Below are 21095 nucleotides of genomic sequence, written 5' to 3' on the forward strand. Positions count from 1 at the left end.
GCATTACATCAAATCTCCATTCTTGAGTATTGTTTACTTGGTTCTAACATTCTAGGTTGTCAGTAATTTCTCCTCAGTACTACCTATATTCATCCTACTCTCTTCAGCACCTATTTTTACTTTTGAAAACTTGGCTTCCAGTCTAAATGTCATTTTTTGTCAGTAGTTTATGTTTTGATTACTATTAAGATTGTTAAATTTTCTCTTTGCTTAAATTCATCATGATGTATGTGTTATTTTCTTAAGACTTGATCTTTCAATCTAAAGCATAATCTTTCTTCAATTCTAGAAAATTTGGGGCTATTATTGCTTTGAATTTTGCCTCTCTTCTCTCTTTTGGGATGCCTATTAGATGTCCTGTTGAATGTTCTCATATTATGTAGAACCCCAAACTTGTTGATTTACATAGGCCAAAAATTTCTTTCATTCAAGCTAGTTAGAGTTCTGGTTTTTTGTTTGTTTGTTTGTTTTTAATCACTGGAACAGAAACACTCTTACTTTACTCAAAAGGCAAGTCGGAAAATAAACCAATAAATAGGTGATTCCTGAAGTGATCACCTGTAACCAGATATCCTTGAAACCTGAACTACTCCTGAACTTTTTAGTTATGCAAGTCATGAATTCACTTAGTTTTTCTCTCTCAAATCAGTTACAAGCCAATTGCAAGCAAGAGTCCTGATTAGTATAAATATCTACTATGCAGCCTGTGCCACGTGTTAATCAATGATATTGAAAACAAAGTCCATGCCTCTAATAACTGCAATATTTCACACTCCTTCCATATCATCGTCATTTTTTCCTGCTTCTCCTGCCACCCCCAGTCCCAGAACCCTCCAGACTTGGAATGCTTATTTGCTTAAATGCTACAACTTCCTCACAATTCTTAAAACCAAACATGTTAAGAGTAACCTTGCTAGCTATAGACCACCATGATCCTTCCCTTATTTTGGATTCTTATTATACTTATACTGTCTTAAATAGGTCTTCGAGTGTTTCATGAAAGGTCCTTCCCTTTAATCTTATGAGCTACTGAAACTGTTAAGGGCAAAAGTGAAACCTTTTACTATTCTAGTTCCCAAGGCAGTCAAGAATGATTCTGGACATCACTAGCAACAAGCGTAACCACATTTCCCCACATCATCCCCTGGGAGGTACTTAGTCCCTGAAGGTCTTCAGAATGGTACCGCGATACAAAAGCATACATCACTTAATCAACTTTATGACACTTGGAAGTATATTAAAATATAAATATATAAGGTGCTATATACAGTTCAGAGGAAGAGGAAATCATGCCTGGGCCCGAGTATTCAGAGAAGGCTCCAAAGCCCTGGGATAGGAACGGGTCTTGCCGTAACAGAGTATAAAGGAATATATACACTAAAGGCCGAGAAGATGGCTTGAGGAAAGGCAGTTTTGCTAGTCTACAGCAATGGAAAGTAAGATTTTAGCGACACAGGTTAGCTCCGGCATAAGGACGAGTTTCGATCTTAAATCGGCATAATCCCTATAATCCCACTTCCCTTCCTTTGCACTGAAAATCCCTGCAGCCGAGCCATACTGTAGTTTGGTTATTCATTTCTTAACCCCTTACGCGGACAGGTCTTGCGTCACTGTCTTGAGTACACACGGCCAAGGCTGATTCACTGGAAAGAATGCAGGCGGAAGTAAGCAACAAGCCCTGTGCCTGGGGAGACCCGAACAGTCGCGGCTCGGTCACAGAAACCTGGGACCCCCGACCTCCCTCGGAAATCCTCCTCCTCCCTCCGCAATTTCTCCTGGGACAGCCTGAGTCCACCTCCCAGGGGATGATGTGGGGAGGCCACCGGCCTTAGACTTCATTAAGACCGTGAGAGGTGGCGAGGGAGCGGGGAACCTGGTCCGAACAACCGATGACCCAATAGCTCGGGTCAGCTGAGACGCCCGACGCGGGACGCCCGCGCCGCCGCACGCAGCCCCTCCTCCACGCCCGCCCTCCCCGGCTCCGCCCAGCGGCCTGCGACGCCGGGGAGAGGCGGGGTTTCCGCTTCCGGTGGCGGATTGTTGACGCCTGCGGCCGCTGCGGTGGCGACCGGGCCGTTAGGGAGGGGCTAGTGGGGGAGGGAGACGGCGCAGTGACAGGACCGCCGAGGGTGCTGCTGAGGCGACGATGGCAGAGGGGCCGGAGGAAGCCCGAGGCCGCCCTCCTGGGCAGGACGACGGCGGAGGAGACCCCGAGCCCGTCCCTTCCCTGAGAGGCTCTCCTGCCGCCGCCGCCCCACGGCCCCGGGACGGGCCGCAGGCCGAACCCCAGGCCCCGGGCAGGCCCCCCGCTCCGGGCCTCGCGCCCGCCGCGGGCACCACTGAGGAGTCGGAGCCGCTGCGCGAGCCCGGGAAGTGCGGGGAGGCGGCCCCGGGCCCTCGTGCGGGGCTGCAGGAGCCGGCCGGCCGCGAGGCGCCCGAGGCCGCCGCGCCCCGAGAGAGGCCGGCGCGGCTGAGCGCCCGCGAGTATTCCCGGCAGGTGCACGAGTGGCTGTGGCAGTCCTACTGCGGCTACCTCACCTGGCACAGCGGCCTGGCCGCCTTCCCCGCCTATTGCAGCCCCCAGCCGCCCCCGCCGAGCTACCCCTCGGGCGGTGGCGCCGCCGCCCCCCAGGCCGCGGCGCTGCCGCCCCTCCAGCTGGGCTATTACAACCCCTTCTACTTCCTGAGCGCCGCAGCCGCCGGGCCTGACCCGAGAGCGGCTACCGGCATCACCCCCGCGGCTCCGGTCGCGGGCCTGGGAGCCCGGGCTCCGCACGGGCAGGGACCCGCCCGAACAACCCCAGTGACCAGAGTGGGATCCGGCGCCCCTTCGCGAACCCCGAGCGAGACCGGGCGGCAGGCAGGTGAGAAGCGCGACGGAGAGGCGGGGCGGGGCGGAGCGAAAGGGTCTTAGGGGAGCGGCCACGCTTTCGACCTCTGTAACCGCTGCTGCTGCTCGGGTTGCTATTTCTCTGCGTTCTTCAGCTGTCGTTCGCCCAGGCTGTAAGTTCCTGAAGTGTGCGGCGAGGCTGTACGGTTTCTTTTTCCTTTAGACCTGGTCCTCCGACCGGATCCCCTTATTCCTGGGACTAGTCGTCTCCACGTGTAAGGAAATCTTTGCCCAGGAGACTAGCCCCTTGATCTCTGTGCTGTGGAGACCGACCTCAGAGCTTCATTCTCGGGTGGCAAACCCACTTTGAGGGCGGGGTCGGGGTCGGGGGGTGCGGGTAGTGCTGGGAAGAAGCCAGACGTGGATTTATTAGGCATGACGCGGTCTATGATGATATAGAGTAGTATCGGTATCATTGATAGGGGAACTAATGAAACCGACGGATATGAAAGGAGATTTACATGAATGCAGACGGAGTTATGAACCTTTGAGCCCTAACTGATGTTCTTTGTAATATTGTCTGTTTACTTCTGTATGGGAATTAGAATACTAGTTACGCTTTGTAGTTTGTTAGACTTTCTGTTTACTTTGTTCAGCCATATATATGAGACAAGATCTAGTTTTCCTGAATTTGATCCCATTCAGAACTTAAGATGTCAGATTGATAATCATTGGATTTATTACACAGAAAAGCAAGACAAACTAAATGAAGAGGGGGTAGAATGTGGAACACAGGTATTTACTTTGTAATTGTCTATACTTAACCTGGGTTCTTACTAAAAAGTTTAATTTTGTGTCACAGGCTTGGTGATCACCAGGGTATGCTTTTGAGTCCCGGTGAAATGTATTGAGTGCCGTAAATAATTTAGTATCTGTGAAATCATTTTTTAAACCGTAAGGTGGTGAAAGCAAACTTTAAGCTGTTCAGTAAATAGTGGAATAAATAGCTTGTGGTACTGATGGAGTCAATACCATTAACTGTTGCGGGGTTTAAACTTGTTTTTTTATTAGCTGGTTATACCTTGACTTTGTGTTCTCCATTTATTACCTAGCTTGGGTTCTGAGGCCTATGTGAAATAATTAGTTTTCCTTTTTTTTTTTTTTTTTAATTTACAGGCAGAGAGTATGTTATTCCATCCTTGGCCCACAGATTTATGGCAGAGATGGTGGATTTCTTTATTCTCTTCTTTATAAAAGCAACCATTGTCTTAAGCATTATGCACCTCAGTGGAATAAAGTAAGTTAAGGTTATTTGCAGAAAGGTTTTAATGTCTACTGCATAGAAGTCTTGTTTTCTGAAGTTCTGGTCATGGCCGCAAGTGACTGTGGGGACAGTCAGTGTGCCAGTGTCATGATTTCTCCTACTGGGAGCTCCTCCAAGGAGCTTGGTCGTATTTGTTTTCTTGGTTTTAAGAAATAAGTACAAAAAGAGAAAAAAACACTTAATGAGTTCTGAAAGATCTGTGGGAATCTCACCTATCAAAAGTAGGTAAACATTTGATTTTTTTTTATTCAACCATTTTATTAGACTAGGCATTAATTTCCCTCTTACTATCCCATTCAGAGTAAAAACAAAAACATAAAGAGCTTTGGGTAGATGAAGTGTTGATAATCAGTTAGGCTTTTCCAAATGGGAGAGCTTATACATCGAGGCAAGTCCCAAGAGAACTGCGAAGTGAGCGGTTTATTTGAATGATCCTCCTTTCACATGAATAATTACATACCAGTGACCATTTGCTAAGCCCTTTCTATATATGCTAAGCGCTGAGCTCATTTCATATGAAGTCTTCAATTGTACCACCAGCATGAGATGTAGAGGTTCATACTTCCTTTTTGTAGACTGAAGTTTGGGTTTACTTCCAGAAGTTAAGCCCAGAACTTATAAATACAAAGGTAGTAAGTGTGCCAAGATACAAACCCTTTGGTGAAATTTCAGGGCCCTTGCCAGGAACCTGAGTGTTACTTTGATTCCGCGACTCACTCTCTCCCACCTCCCACACAGCCAACCAGGTACCAGCTCCTTTCTTTTCAGGCTCAGACCATTGTCCCTGTACTGTTTCATTGTCACTGCTTCTCCCCAGTCCAGTGATTATCATCTCTCATCTGGATCATAGCAAAATTCTCCTGACTGGTATCTCGGTCTGCCATCTCCTGCTCTATCTCAGTCCAGTCTCTCATAATAAAACCAAAGAGATCGTAAATTCTGATTCTGCCCCTCCCACCTTAAAACTCTTCAGTGATTTCTTACTGCCATTAGGATAAAGGCTTGTCCTCATATCATTTAACAGATGCTCTTATTTCTTAATTGCTGTGACCTGCTATACTTAATATCTGAGCCATGCCATCCTGCTTACAGCCTCCATCACAGCCTTGTTCTCTTCCAATGCGCGCGCTCTCGCTAGTCTCTCCCTCCTGAAACTCCCCCGGCCCCCTTCTTCGTCTGGCTAACTTCTCTTCCTACGCACGATCTCAGCTCAAACGTCCTTTCTGGGAAGCCTTCACTCCCTAAGTGAAATGTACCTGGTACATGTCTCCCTACTACCCTGTGGTTCTCCGTCATCACCCCCATCCCACTTCATTGGTACTTTGTTGTTGTTGTGCTTTGTCTGGTAGGTAAGAGTCTCCGAGAAAGCAGAGATCGTTGAGTCCCTGAGGCTAGTACGATGCCTGCCCACAATAGTGCTGCTTGTTTGTTGAACAAGCTAATGAATGTATTGTGAAACTAAAATGTGTGGAAACCTAAAGATTAATTTAGAATTTCAGTTGAAGTTTGGGACACTGATGGAAAAAATACCAATGCAAATTGCTCTGGTAACTAATTCTTTATAACCCCAAACTATTGTTTTGTGTAGGGATATCTCTAAGTTTGCTATGCATTATATAATAGAAGAAATAGATGAAGACACATCAATGGAAGACTTGCAGAAAATGATGATTGTGGCTCTTATATACAGATTGTTAGTTTGTTTCTATGAGGTAAGCTACTGACTCAGCAAATATTCACATTTAACAAGTTATTTTTTTTTAACAAACTAATTTTAGATGATCAACCCAAAATAAAAAGTAATGGAAATTTATAGTTATTCATGTTTCTTTCAAATACCTCTTTTTAAAATTTTTTCCACATGTTCTTTAACGTAGTATTCTTCAAGTTAAAAAGAAGAACTTTGAGTGGAGACAATTTCTTTATAACATATTTGAGTCTCGTGGTCCAAAAATATACTTGTAAGTTGGTTGTGGAACTTGAAATGTATTTTTCCATAGAAACAAATTGCTAAAAAAAAAAAAAGAAAATGGGTCACAGAGAAATCTTACAGTAGACCTCTTGTGGTACTGAGGGTATAAAAGACTTGCTGAGAAGCCTTACAGCGTTGACCTCCCAATATTCTGAGATTCTTTCAACTTAAAATTTTAAAACATGAATAACATGGCAAAAAAACTTATCTTTAAAATTGGTAGAGTTGAGCTAGTAAATTATTTTTAAACTCTCCTTCTCTCGGGGTGCCTGGGGGTCTCAGTGGGTTAAGCCTCTGCCGTAGGCTCAGGTCATGATCCCAGGGTCCTGGGATCGAGCCCCGCATCGGGCGCTCTGCTCATTAGGGAGCCTGCTACCCCCACCACCACCCCCCGCCTGCCTCCCTGCCTACTTCTGACTTCTCCCTCTGTCAAATAGATAATCTTTAAACTCTCCTTCTTTCCTTAGATAATTTGCATTTGGGGAGCAGGTGGAGCTACCCCAGGAAAGTTCCTGCTCGGCCTTCGCGTGGTGACGTGTGACACATCAGTGCTTATTGCACCGAGTCGGGTTTTAGTGATTCCTTCCTCAAATGTTAGCATTACAACGTAAGTTCTTTTCTTGGCTTAATTTCCTACATACGTATGAAAATAATTAAGTGTAGAATTCAATGTTAGTTAGTTCTAAGTTATACCATTTGATACAGTATTTTTAAGATGTTGGTATTTTTTTCTCATGGCGTGTAATGGTATTAACCAGTGTTAAGTTTAAACCTGAAAAGTTGGAGGTTTTCAACGGTTGTGGATTGTAGACCCCTCTTCAGTGTACAATTTCAAGATAATCATTTTATGGAATAAAAGTTGCGAGGGGGTTTGGGTGGTGGCGGTGTCTCTATCCGTGCTCCGTACCTAGTTTGGTTATTCTCTAAGTCAGTGGCTGTTGGGGCAGTTACTAATCTGCCTCACGCCTCCAGTTTCCATGTGGTAGTAACCGTGTCATTCTCCCATCGTGAATGGGCAGCAAGGGTTCGGGCAGATATGCCTGCACACACCCAGCTCCAGCTCTCGACCCATACGAGAGCGCTTGTCCCGCTGGCAGGACACAGGGCCGGCTGGCGGCGTCGGGCTCTGTGGGGAGAGGTACACATGATGATGATGGGAGTTGTAGAGACTTAAGTAGGCGGCAGTCAGCTGGGCCAAAAACAAGATGCTGGAACTGCCGCCACAACGATTCAGAGCTGCGGTGTCCTATAAAGATACAGGAGAGACTCTGGAAGCCTCGATTTTGCAGATATCCTCAAGTTTCCTTACAGTTCTGTGATGATTATAATCCTGGTTGCTTTTAATGAGAGTCAGTAATGGCTGTTTATTGAGCACCTCTTACATAACAGGCCTTGTTTAAAACAATACGTATTAATAAGCCAGGTACCATCCGTACCGTTATCCCCTTTTTACAGACATGGAGTGCGAGTGAGTAGTTGAAGAGGGATCTGACACCAGCCAGTCTGCATTCAGAGCCACACTCAAGCCACGCGCTTTCTCTACAGCCTTTCTGTGCACGGAGAGGCAGAAATCTAACACTGATAGGAGAATTCTCCATTCCGAGCCACACTTGGAAGCTCTGTAAAGCTTTCTTTAATCACAGCATCCCCCAAAGAAAGAATACACAGTAATTTAAGCTGTCAGAGCCTCACAGAAGGTAGAAGAGGGGATTGCAGGAAGCATATAGTGTAGAAAGCACTAAACCCACACGAGTGAATATTCAAAAGGTAAGTAAAGGGAACAGTTATTCTTCTAGCCAAATATCCGAGAAAATACTCTAAACCTTTAGTTCGCTTTCTGAGAAATACTTATCAGTGCTTTTCATGTGGAAGTTCTGAAGTCTTACTCTTATGTTGATGTCTTTAGAACCCAGGTGGTTTGATCAGAATATAATGCTATTTGAAAGTAACTCAGATATCGAAGGTAAAAACGCTCAATACTTTGAATGTATGTTTGAAATATATATGTATTTTAAACTTGGTGTAGGATAGTATTAACCTCTTAGTGGTTGGTATATAACTTATCTGGTATTTTTTGCCTTAATTTTCTAGGTCTACTATACGAGCTTTGATCAAGAATTTTTCTATTGCTTCTTTTTTTCCTGCTTTCATCACACTGCTGTTTTTTCAGCATAATCGAACAGCCTATGACATTGTGGCAGGAACAATTGTGGTAAAAAGAAATGGGGTCAGATGATGCCTCCAAAAGCCCTGAATTCCATACTCTCTGGAGTAACAAGACTAAATTATGTGTCAAGGCCATCGGTATCCCTGAGTTACACTAATTGATGATTTAGAAATTAAAGCAGTCGCTCCAGTGTGATGCAGGTGACTATTCTGAAAGTACTGATTTTACTTGAATGCCAAAGAACTTTTCCAGAAGAAAAACCTGTTAAATTCAAGTGTTAAAAATTTTCAGATCGAAAAGGCGGCAAGTGGTTTTATAATCAACAATGGACAATATATACTTTCTTAAGATCTAAGGCTTTAGAATTTGCTGAAAGCCATTTTCAGCTGTGAAATCTCCAGATGAAACTTTCAAAAATTTATTTTGGTTTATCCCAAAATGATGGAAAAAGTCCAGTTGTGTTTTGTAAACACATTAACGCATCTTTAGTTAACACTTCTTGGGGTAATTGTTTTTGCTTTTGGGGAGACGGAGTGGAGACACAAATCTGGTAATGCACTTGGCCCCCGTCCTAGGAGGAAGGGAGTTAGCTGCAAGACAAAGGGGCAGAGGAGGCAGGCCTAGCAGTTCCCTCACCTGAAGTTTTCAGATCTGTACTGCAGTGTATTGTGGGAATGATGTCACTTTATAAGTACTGTTCCTGTTCAACATGTGTTTGGGGCAAGTTTTGCATGATGATGAAAAGTATTCAGCCCTACTGCTCTATTATCATTGATTATTTTTAAAGAAAAGGTAAGTTAGTGATTGCTCTTAAAGGGGGAGGAGGGGGGGGGTCACCTAAATTTTCACCGTAAATTTAAGTTGAAATTCATGTGCAAGTGTTCTTAGTGCCCGAAATCAAACGATAAGTATGTGGGGGAAAAGCACTTCATCAAATTGTTGCATATTTACTGTAAAACAATATTCCCAGTATGTGTGCAGCATGAAGCAAGTGTTAGTGCTGTTCAGTGTCCTGAATGTACCTTCTATTTCTACACCAGGTAGTCACATACTAGCTAGTTTCTTTTTATTATATTTTATATAGTTCCATGACTTTTGAAACATCAACGAGTCAAATATTAATCTTAGTATTCCATGATAAAATACTAGTAGCCTGTGAAATATTAGCAGTTTTCCCATTATGAACTGTTCTTTCTACAACAAAGACAATTACCATTTCCATACATTTTTCTAAGTTTGGGGGGCCTGCCAGGGATGACGTTTTGAGGGAATTGTTAAGTAACACTTTGTGTATTACCATTTTTATTCTTCTACTGAAGCAAAGCTTAGTGTTTTAAATGTGTGTGCATGCTTTTGTTAAATGGCCCAGTTAACAGTATTGAGATATATCTGAGAAGTTTTATTTCTTAGGCATTTTTTCCAACCCTGACATTGTTTTCCCAAAAAACACTAGCCTGTCTTGGATACTTCAGAATTAGATTGCTTAAAAGATCAATCTGGACTTTATTTTTGGCCTCAAATAGCAAACGCGAGGTATGTAGGTTTTTTCTTTGAATTTAAAACTGAAAATATTCACATTTGAGGTCTATAGAAACCTGAACAGCACCCTTATTAATCTTTTTACTGTAAGATTTCATAAACCATGTTTTTCAAATTTTTTTATTAAATCAACATCACAGAAAGCCTATTAAGTGTGCCAAAGTACTCAACAGATCACTCACTTGTAGCCCCTGGGAAGATGTTTAAAGTGTTTGGCCCTTCACAGTAGAAAGACACAGTAGGAAATGTTACGTAAACTTACCACTCAGTAGTGTATACGTTAGCATCAGTGGATACCGCTCTCTTGGCCACTGATGGAGAATTCAACTTGAAGTGTCCATCAGCCATGTAGCTCTGGAATAGATCTTTAATGTAGAATTTCCTCTCAGATAATTAGAAGGTTCACCATCTAGGCTTTTATTTCTATTGCCAAACAAAAGCAAGTAGCCCAGTTTAATTCTTACAATATTGCACATTTGCTATATATGAGTTATTGGGAATCCTAGCTGGATGCAGGTTCGTTTAGATCCATCTTGGGATCCAAGTTATATAGCCTGATAAAATAAATACAAGTTCTGTTGCTACTCTGCCTTTCTAACAAAATGCAAGTGTGTTTGTATTTTGAATTCAGCACACAGGAAAAGATTTTGATTTCCAAATCATTGGCGGGGGGGATGACAAAACAGTGGGGAAGAAGGGAGAGTCACTTTTTTCTCTTAGGGTTGTGAGGGGTTGAGCCTCCGTCTTTTCAAAAACACGTTTCTATTTTTTTCATTTCTAGAAATGCTGATTTTCTGTATCCAAGTATAATTCTCATGCTTTAACTCTGGCCTAAAAAGGCAAAAAGAAAGTTGTTTTCATAGTACAAACATTATTCATCACTTTTACAAGATAAGTCCTAAGGGAACAAAATTAGAAGTCAAGCCAAGTTAAGACCACTTGCAGTGACTATGGCTTGAATAAAAGCGCAGAACAGGCAGGTAGCGTGGGCATCTAGAAAAGTCTCCGTACCCAGGACTACAGGCGGCTGGCGCACCTTGAGAAGAGCCTGACGCACTGAAGTCCATGCTGGGTTTAGGGAAGTAAACGGGAGGATGTAAGCCTTGATTTTTAGACCAAGCTACGACCATAAAAATAAAGCCGACAACTTTTTGGACAGTAACGCGTTATAAAGTATTTCCAGCTGCTGCTTGTGTGGCACTGGTGCAGAAGTCACTTGTTTCCACTTAAACACTTACTTTCCAGTTTCCCCCGCTATTTAGGATTGGGGAAAAAATACATTATATTTGAGGGCCCTTTTATTTAAATAACACTAAGTCTTTAGTGATTATTGCTTTAAATGACAAGTAAAAGTTGTTTTAACTCTGCTTTAAAAGGACTTGTTCCCTTAAGTGACTTGTGTGGGGGTTTTACTCATGCATCAGTATTTCCAGCAAGAGGAAAGGAGAAAGGAGTTGAAACTACTGGCAAGTCTTGCGCTTTGTGAGAGAGACAGGGATGTTAAATATTTGCAGTCCACACTTAGCCCTATTAAAACAGGCTGTTTCTTTTGAAGACTATGCCCAAATCAGACCAGTATTCCTAAAATCTGACAGGTACCATCTCGGGTACTTGCCATTCCCCGTCCCTTGTACCAAAGGCCAAAATCTTTACACTATGTGCTTGCCTGGGTGAAGTTCCTCGTTCCAAACTATTATTATGTGTATATCCTCGCAGGTCATTAGAGTAGGGCTTGACCCACGAACAGTATCTGATGGCCTGCCTATAAATAAAATTCAGCATTCTATTTTTAATAATTTGTATGCCACCTTTGTATTCTTTATCTCAATAAATACTTGATCACCAATGCTTTTGTTTTTTGACTGTTACTTGAAGTTTGCTCTAGAATCTCCTGCTTAAGGGAACCCTTGCTTCCAAATACAAATTTCTCGCATTCCCGGCCTTTAGGAGAATGGCAGTCAGCTAGAGTGCTTTCAGAAAAAAGAGGTCTACCCCCCGCCAAAGTCTACCTTTTGGGGTATATTCTTTAGGGAAGTCACTCAGAAGTTACCCACAGATGACTATGCTTGATGTTCAACTAATTCTGTCCTTAAAATGGTTAACCCTCCCAACTACTATGCAAGATACTAAGGAACCATGTTACACGTAGGGAACCGGAAGTTCAAAGTCTCATAGCTGGTAAATGACTGAGCTGGGCAGTTTAAACCTCATTCTGATCTTACAAGCATTTCCTGTTCTAACACATCTAGAGGAGGAGGACAGGATACAAAACAGGTTCCTCAAGAAGAACACAGATAAGGGACGCCTGGGTGGCTCAGTCCATTAAGCGGCTGCCTTCAGCTCAGGTCATGATCCCGGGGGCCCTGGGATCGAGTCCCGCATCGGGCTCCTTTCTCGGGGGAGCCTGCTTCTCTCTCTCTGCCTCTGCCTACTTGTGATCTCTGCCTGTCAAATAAATAAATAAAATCTTTAAAAAAAAAGAAGAAGAACACAGATAAACTCAATGTAGCTAAACAATGGCCGGGTCTGAGTTCTACAGACAATGTGCTGTTCGGAGCTGAGGCACAACCTACATTTCTGGAACTACGAACTACAGCGGACCTCGAGGTAAGCTTGTTAAGAGTTGCCCCACAGCACTAGTCAATTCAGTTGGCACGTGTCGCTAGACCCAATACACACATTTCCCCAGTTTTACTACACCAAATGTCAGTTTCCATTCAACACACAGGCTAACCTTTGTAACATTTTCATTGAGTTTCAAACTTTAAATAGACCCAGGAAACAAATGAAGTCATGGAGATGAAAAGGACAGCACAGGAAGGAGTCAATAATTCTATAATCACGTATGGTGACCACACTTACGGTGGTGAGCACTAAGTAACGTACAGAACTATCAAATCCCACTGTACGCCTGAAACTATTGTAACATGGTATGTCCTCAGTACTTGAATAATGAAAATTTTAAAATTGGGATTTTATTATTTGAAATTAAAGTAATGGACTAATTTATAGCCTGGTTACAAACTTAAAATTAGTCTACCACTTTAATTTCAAATAAAATCCCAAATACACGAACAATTTCGGGAGAGGATTTGTTAACAACCATTAATAAGCAGCTAGCTTGAAGACATTTTTCAGTGGTCTAAATTACACTTTTTCTTAACGCCCCAAATCATAAATTATTCGAAACAACCTGGTACCTGAAGTGCCATCCTCAGGCCTGGACCTCAGGCATTCGAAGTCTTCCAGCATGAGAAGTGGCTTCTTTCCGGGGTACTTCCCCTTCTTCTACAAACTGCCCTCAATTTTCACTTGTGTAGGCAACGTAGGACCGAGGCCTGTCCGAGACCGCCGTCAGAGTCACAGAGAGTGGCTGCGAAGTACGTCTGCCGCCGGAGCCAGTCCAGGAAGGAGAGGCCTCTGCTGGACCGAGTCGGGAGGGGCAGGGTTGCCGCTGGAGCCGCGTTCGTGCATGTCGTCTGGAGCCACATGCGCAGCCTGGGAATAACGACAACGGAGACAGAAAATCCAAGTCCCGAGCCCTGATTACAGCTCTGTAGACAACAGCTTTGGTGCCAGAAGATTTCATTTTTAAGCCACCTTTATTTTCAGTCAACTTGTTTTAAAGAATACTAAATAACTATTTCTAGCACATTTCTTATGAAAATTTTTCCCAGAGCAGAAAGCCTAATACTCCCATTCATATGGGCCCAGAGGATGGCAGATAATGAACAAACCTGCCACTTAGTTAGGCATTAACATCTCCGCATTAAAACCAGGTTTCCGGTATTCACCATCATTTGCCCCCAAACAGGCCTGCGTCAAATGTGTATTATTAATAAAGTGAGAATTATAAAATGTCTCTCCCCAAACCAGCACCAGATAATGGCCCAAGATGTTTTCAAAACAAAAAATATCTTTGCAAAATTAGAAACACAAAATAGCTCGTAAACATTTTAAAGTTCTGAATTTGGATTTCAACAGAAGTTAAGCAAAACGAAAGTCCGCACAAAATCACCGTGTGCTCAAATTAAGTCTAAAATCAAGCAAATGCTGTCCCAACAGGTCTTTTATGAACCACAGACGAGATCCAGTTGGGGGGGGAGGGGATATTAGTAAAAGAATCCGTAAGAATTCCATACAAAAGGACCATGCAATTTCTATGGGCTGCTTTCGGCATGTGTCTCCAAGACCTGATCAGTAAACACTATCTAGTCGCCTCTCAAGGAAGATACAGATACGAACAAATGGTTACGTGTGTTTATTTTCAACTTTTTAAAAAGGCAGGTCATTTTATATGCAAAGTAGGCGTGATTCCTAGCACCAGACAAAAAGCAGGGTACCTTCTCTATGTTTTACCGCTAGACACTTCCCCTTCACGTAGGAGTTGTCCAAATCACTTAAATGTATTCTTTGGAATTTCTCTGAAACATGGCGAACCTTTACAAAAAAAGGTTCCCTTCCATTAACACTGGTACCTTCATTATAAGTTAACACTAGAACAAAAAATATTTCATAATTTTTTATTGATGGCATTTATCCCATGGTTTAACATGTTAATTATACTGTAATAAACATGGCTTTAATATTAAACTTTTCCTTATTATCCAAAGTCACCACAGTCCATTTCAGTAAATATAAAAATATATGCTTAATACTTTGTACAATACTGGTTTTTGGTCCAAACAAAACTGGATCAGAAAAGCCAATAAATTCACTTTAAGAATCCCCAATTTTTTTTTTAAAGATTTCTAAATGGATTTAGGCAACTTTGAATAATGGGATTTACATAATAAAATCTGAGACGAGACTAAACAAAGAACAAACAAATTCTCTAACACAAAATTAAAATTTCAAGTTCACAGATTTATGTTATGCCAAAAAAGTACAGAAACAAAATTGTATTTACACCAGTTTCATAATAAAATAATGAAAAAGGCAAGACAGGTGATAGGAGAATGAAAATATAGAAATAGCATATAATTATTAAATGGAGAACGCACTAGATCTAATAAGTCCTTAGCATGGACCATTCTTTAATCAGGCTTCCTCTATCAGAAAATTTTAGTGCACAAAACACCCGACTCACTCACTCCACACATACACCAGCACAAACTCAGCAGAGAAATCATTCACTTCCACATTCTCTAATCTATACAGAATTCCTCCCATATAATTACAACGTCGACGCGTCCCCCCGCGCGCACCCGGGCACGCAGCGCGGCGCGCACGGAGGCTCCCTACAAAGCACCCGCTGAGCGGGCTCCGTCCGGGGCGCGGCGGCCTGCGCCCAATCGGGGGTCATGTGCGGGATCCTATTTCTGCTGCAGAATCAGCCGCCGATCTAGCGATTATTGTTTCTGGAACGGGGGGGGGGGGGGGGGGGCGCGAACTCAGGAAGTCGTCGGGCAGGTCTGACCACAGCCAGCCCCACCACGCACAGTACGGCCGGGATCTGAGAAGCAGGGCACCAGCAGTTGCCAACGTGGTGTGGGACACACCGCGACCTTTATTTCCTGCGCCTGACAGCAGTCTTTATCTTGCGGCCAGGAACCGAAGCTCCGGAAGAAGAGAACATATTTTTCCCGTTTGACCTGTGAAAAAGCGAGAACTGCGTTATGTCACCCGGTGCTCGGGGACATTTCAGCATCCGCACAAGGCGACCTGCGACCGGGGGCGGGGGGGGGGGGGGGGGGGGGGGGTTGAAGGAAACGCGCTCTCTGTCCCCGTCTGTCCCCGCGCATGGCACGGCGGCCAACACCCGCGTCTGGCCTGACCGCAGCGCCCGCCCCGGGGCCGCGACGAGCCCCCCAGCCCCGCTCCGCGCAGGCGCGCGCCCGCCCCGCCGCAGCCCCTCCCGCCGCGCGGCCTTACCCCACTGTGAACGCGGCCGAAGACTGGCTGAACGCGAAGGCCGCGGAGCCGGAGGGCTGGCCCGAGGCGGCGGGGGTGCCGGGATTCGCCCCGAACGTGAACACTCCCGACGGGTTGTTGTTCGCGAAGTTGAAATTGGTGGTGCTGCTGCTGCCGAACTGGAAAACTGAAGAACCTGCGGCGGTTAAAGCAGAAACACTTCACCAAGGTCAAAATGCTAGTTTTCTGGTAAAGACTCGGACCTTCACATACAAACACGCGGGAAGGGCTAAGCGGTCTTACCGTCACTCACAGAAAGTGAAAATGAGCCGTCTGCTCCGCCGGCTCACGGAACATAGGACACCCTCGGACGAGTGACCCAACTTACCCGTGACCAAGGAGAACTGGGTAGAAGGGACTTCCGCTTAAAGATAGCCGAAGCAACACAACATTTGCGCTAACTTCTTCAAAAATTATGTTAAAATAAGAGTAAAGGGAGTTTTACGAAGATGGGGGACAGAGAGGAGACAACAGCGACCAAATGGAGACGCCGGAAGGCTGACGGGAGCCAAGTACCAAGCTGGCAGCCGGGAAAGCACAGGCGCAGTTCATTTACACTAAACATACCCGAAGGCTTGGGAGCCAGGGGCCTCTGGAAGGGAGAATGAAGGTGTGACTATAAAAAAAGAAAAGGAGGGCGCCTGGGTGGCTCAGTGGGTTAAAGCCTCTGCCTTCGGCTCGGGTCATGATCTCAGGGTCCTGGGATCGAGCCCCACATCCGGCTCTCTGCTCAGCGGGGACCTGCTTCCCTTCCTCTCTCTCTGCCTGCCTCTCTGCCTACTTGTGATTTCTCTCTCTGTGTGTCTAATAAATAAATAAAATCTTTAAAAAAAAAAAAAAGAAGAAGAAGAAGAAAAGAAGAAGGAGGAGGAAGAGGATGGGAGAATATCTGTGTGAGAAGCAGGTACCCAAGTCGCTCCTCCCCGTACCACAAGACACTTTTCTCCTCTACCCCAACGGAAGAGAACTTCAGGCTCTGGACTAGGCGACCGCACACAAAGGCACGGACATCCTATGGCACAGAAGGATTAAAAGTCAGCTGACGTTACAAGTAGGAGAGCCGCAGCCTCCCTCCCTGACTCGGCTCCCAGAGCACAGGCCATCGGGAGTTTGCACACCCTCTAGGCAGGAGACTGGGAGTAACCTCTGGGGAGTCTGACCTTTTTTATTTTTTTTAAGAGTTTATTTATTTATTTGACAGAGATCACAAGTAGGCAGAGAAGCAGAGAGAGAGAGGGGGAAGCAGGCTCCCTGCTGAGCAGAGAGCCCGATGCGGGGCTCGATCCCAGGACCCTGAGATCACAATCTGAGCAGAAGGCAGAGGCTTTAACCCACTGAGCCACCCAGGCGCCCCGAGTCTGACCTTCTTAAGGAAAGACCCACTGATACCAAGATCCAGGTCTTCCTAAGGAAGCAGGCCCATGAGATGAACCTACAGTGAGATTCAAGATCATGAGCTTCTCGATGCACGAAGAATTATCAAGTGGTACTGAGGTATCCCACACTTGTAAAATTATGAGTTGGACAGGAAAAGATGTCTGCAAACCATGTATCTGATGAAGACCTGATATCCAAAATCTATAACTTCTACAATTGGCAGCCAAAAAGCCCGAATAACCTGATTTAAAAAATGGACAAAGGACGTGAACAGACATTTCTCCAAAGAGGACACAAACAGCCAAGAGACATGTGCAAAGATGCTCAACACCACGCATCGTCAGGGACGTGCGCATCAGAACCACAGTGAGGTGCCGCCTCACACCTGTCGGAAGGGCTAAAATCAGCAACACAAGAAACAACAGGTGCTGGCGAGCGCGTGAAGGAGAGCAACCCCGTGCTCTGCGGGTGGGGATGCAAACTGGGGCAGCCACTGTGGAGAACAGTACGGAGGCGCCTCAGAAAATAACTAAAAATAGAAATCACCCTATGATCCAGCAACCCCGTTCTGGGTATTTCTCCAAAACATTTAAAATCAGGGCCTCGAGGAGACATCCAGACTCCCGAGGTCACCGCACCATTATTTACAAGAGCCAAGATGTGGACACAACCTAAATGTCCGCCGACCGAGGAGATGAAACAACGGGCGGTTCGTACACAGGAACACTGTTCAGCCTTGAAACAACACGCAAGCGCCTGGCTGAAGCGGGAGGACGTCATGCTAAGTGGAATAAGCCGGACCCACGACAGGTACCGCATGACTTCTCTTACATGAGGAATCTAAACTGCCAAACCACAGAAGCAGAGAGAAAAAGGGTGGCTGTGGGGTGGGGGGTGGGTTTGGGGTGTGTGTGTGTGTGTGTGTGTGAGAGAGAGAGAGAGAGAGAGAGAGAGGAACTAAAGGAATGGAGAGGGGCTCGCCAACGGGTGCGGAGCGCAGTTACACCAGAGGCGGGGGTGCAGCCGTTATCAGTACGACGGGGGGCCTGTAGTTAACAACACTGCACCGTGCCCTTAATTTGCTGAAACGATGGATCTCGTGTTAATTATTCTTACTACCATTTAAAAAAACAACTGTTGAGTGGATAGCCTAGAAGCCCCAGAAAGTTGAGGAAAGTATTTCATAAGAAACACCAAGAGCCAAATGAGAAAAGCAATTTGTAGAAAATGGATTGAACTACAGGGTAAAGGGGAGAAAAGAAAACCCCACACCTCATCATTAATATCAAGAAATAACAGGTAACAATTCTGAAACAAGAACATTAAGAATATAAAAAGGGCACACCTACAGAACAAAAAAAAAGAATGTCTCAAATTAGCAAAAATAAAATCCTGATCAAAGGGGAAGTAAAAGATAAATGGAAGAAATCTTTCCAGAAAGGACAGAAGGGACAAAAAGGGAAAAAGAACAGAAGTTAAAGAATGAGGCACAAAAATCTTCAAAGAAGTAACTCCAGAAAGTTCCCAAGAATGGATATTGACAAAAAGACAAAACTAAATTCTTCATAGTCAATGGGTAAAAATGGATCCAGATTAAGGAACATCCTCCTGGTAAGTCAGAACACTGGAGCCAATGAAAAGATCCAGTGAGATTCAGAAAGAAGAAATGGGTCCAAAAGCAAAGATCAAGTGCTTACTTCAGCAGCACACATACAAAAGCAAACATCAAGAAAGACTTCCAGAGCAACTCTGAGAGAACCAGAAAGTCCAACATGGAGAAATCCTTTCACAACTATGAAAATTATTTCCAAATGAAACCTGCATTCAACCAAAATCTTACCAAACACAGGCGCAGAATAAAGATACTTCCAGAAATGTAAGGTCTCAAAATTCTCTTCCCTGAGGACTTAAGAAATCACTGGAAGATCTGCTCTCTCAAAACAAAGGAATAAGAAAGAACAAGACACTGACATCCTCCAGCAAAGAGAGGAGGCAAAGGGCAATCTCCAGAACAGTGAAGAGAGATACCAAGACCACAGTTCAACAGCAAGCCTAGAAAGCCTGGTAGAAGGAACGGGTGAGAAGATTCTGTGAAAAATTTCCTTCCAACACTAAATAACAAGCAGCCAACGTATATGAAAAGATTGAGAAGCAATCTGTATGACTGGGAGAAGAGCTAAAGTTGTAACTAATGACAGGTACAAAGAAATTACTAACACAGACCGGGATCACTGATGCTGGACAAAACAAAATTTTGTATAGAAGGGGCGCCTGGGTGGCTCAGTGGGTTAAGCCTCTGCCTTCGGCTCGGGTCATGATCCCAGGGTCCTGGGATCGAGCCGCCCATCGGGCTCTCTGCTCAGCAGGGAGCCTGCTTTGCTTCCTCTCTCTCTCTCTCTCTCTCTCTCTCTCTCTGCCTACCTCTCTGTCTGCTTGTGATCTCTGTCAAATTAAAAAAAAAAAAATTTTTGTATAGAAAAGCAAAGTGCACTGTACCATATGGCACCTGCATACTCAGAACCGATCTAAGCACACAGCGGTCACTGGCGGAGGACTGCGGGGAAGGGCGCCCGTGTGGAGGGAGGCTGCACTGTGCCACTCCACGTGCTGAGAAGAATCCATACGTCCTGATTAAAATGGCTAACACAGGTCCCAGCAGAAATTCTGCTACCTGTACTAACTGGCAAAGTACTAATATCCAGGATACATAAAAAATTCCTGCAAATCACTGAGCAAAAGTGAAACTGCCCCCCCCAAAAAAAGGCCAAAAAAGTCCTTAAAAAACAATTCACAGGGGTGCCTGGGTGGCTCAGTGGGTTAAGCCTCAGGTCACAGTCTCAGGGTCCTGGGATCGAGCCCCACATCCAGCTCTCTGCTCAGCAGGGAGCCTGCTTGCCCCACTCTCTCTGCCTGCCTCTCTGCCTACTTGCGATTTTTCTGTCAAATAAATAAAATCTTTAAAAAAAAATTCACAGAAAACGAAATCCAGTAGACCCAAAATATGAGAATCTTCATACAATGTAGTAGGATGCGAACGGGCACAATCCGTCAGGATATGCTTGCATTACTTTCTGAAGTCTAAGATATGCACGCATACCTTTTAGTTTGGCAATCCCTTGGTATATACCCTCGAAAAACATGCATGTGTGCCTCCAGGCACATACACAAGAATGAGCAGAGGTGCATTTCCTAACTGGTAATAAAAACAACTCTGACAGACTCAGCAGCAGCGTATGGATAAACTGTGCTACGTTCATAACCTGACTGACTGTGCGGCAGGGACACTGAGCACACCACACGCGCTGGCACGGGTGAGCTCTGCCAGAGCGAAAGCCGCGCGAATCCGGAGACTCAACAGTGTGGATTCCATTTACACAGAGTTAAAAATAAGGCAAAATGATATTCTGTAGAGCTTCACAGGTCAGCAGTTAGCTTTAAATAAAACCCCAGGAAAGAGATCGCCACGAAAGCCCAGACACGTCAGGGCAAGGAAAGAGGCCCGTGAACAAGCAGGGAGCCAGGGGCGGGGGCCGGTGGCTGCTGGCGCAGGGCGAGCCACGCGCCTGCTCCGACACCACACTGCTCACTTCTGTCTCAGGCTTTTCTGTATGAAGTCGTATTTCGTGGTTAGAAAACTACACATCCTACAGTTTTGAGGAAATATATCCTCAGAGTACAATGTGATTAGCCATATTAAGCAGGTGTGTGCATGCGTGCGCATGCAAACCCCCCCCCCACACACGGGAATGTCTGTTTAAATATTCAAGTCAAGGATCATAAAGCAGTGTCCTGGGTGCCTGGGGGGGGGGAGGGTTCTGTTCCAGGAGAGAGCTGCAGCGGGGGGGAGGACATCCCGAAGGAAATCCGATCACAATGAGGACTAGAAAATGCGGCTGAAATCTAGGCTGGAGTGCCCCAAAGTTTAGATGGGAGAAATGGGACAGAACCGATACTGCACGTCTAAGAATAAGAA

The 21095-nt window shown here is 44.9% G+C and overlaps 2 protein-coding genes across 2 annotated transcripts in view; one reads left to right on the plus strand and one right to left on the minus strand.

Moving 5' to 3' along the window:
* The first annotated feature begins 1984 nt into the window (after positions 1 to 1984).
* FAM8A1 (family with sequence similarity 8 member A1) lies at positions 1985 to 9788 on the plus strand. The gene is made up of 5 exons (XM_032861614.1): positions 1985 to 2864; positions 4007 to 4127; positions 5743 to 5866; positions 6594 to 6733; positions 8218 to 9788. The coding sequence occupies exons 1-5, from the start codon at positions 2147 to 2149 to the stop codon at positions 8360 to 8362; spliced, it is 1248 nt and encodes a 415-aa protein (XP_032717505.1). The 5' UTR covers positions 1985 to 2146; the 3' UTR covers positions 8363 to 9788.
* A 5420-nt stretch (positions 9789 to 15208) lies between these two features.
* Positions 15209 to 21095, minus strand: part of NUP153 (nucleoporin 153) — a 70556-nt gene continuing 64669 nt past the window's right edge. Inside the window, exons 21-22 of the mRNA XM_032861615.1 lie at positions 15707 to 15881; positions 15209 to 15426 (exon numbers count right to left, since the gene is read on the minus strand). Coding sequence (XP_032717506.1) covers positions 15342 to 15426; positions 15707 to 15881 — 260 coding nt within the window. The 3' untranslated portion in view covers positions 15209 to 15341. The remainder of the gene's footprint in view (positions 15427 to 15706; positions 15882 to 21095) is intronic.

The sequence above is a fragment of the Lontra canadensis genome, unplaced genomic scaffold (genome assembly GCF_010015895.1).
Source record: "Lontra canadensis isolate GAN:19392208 unplaced genomic scaffold, GSC_riverotter_1.0 scaffold21, whole genome shotgun sequence".
NCBI lineage: Eukaryota > Metazoa > Chordata > Mammalia > Carnivora > Mustelidae > Lontra > Lontra canadensis.

Bases quoted from the DNA above. Each gene is read 5' to 3' on its own strand.
- FAM8A1 (XM_032861614.1), top strand. From the start codon at position 2,147: ATGGCAGAGGGGCCGGAGGAAGCCCGAGGCCGCCCTCCTGGGCAGGAC. The intron at 2,865-4,006 runs GTGAGAAGCGCG...TTTAATTTACAG, and splicing joins CGAGACCGGGCGGCAGGCAG to GCAGAGAGTATGTTATTCCA. The intron at 6,734-8,217 runs GTAAGTTCTTTT...TTAATTTTCTAG, and splicing joins TCAAATGTTAGCATTACAAC to GTCTACTATACGAGCTTTGA.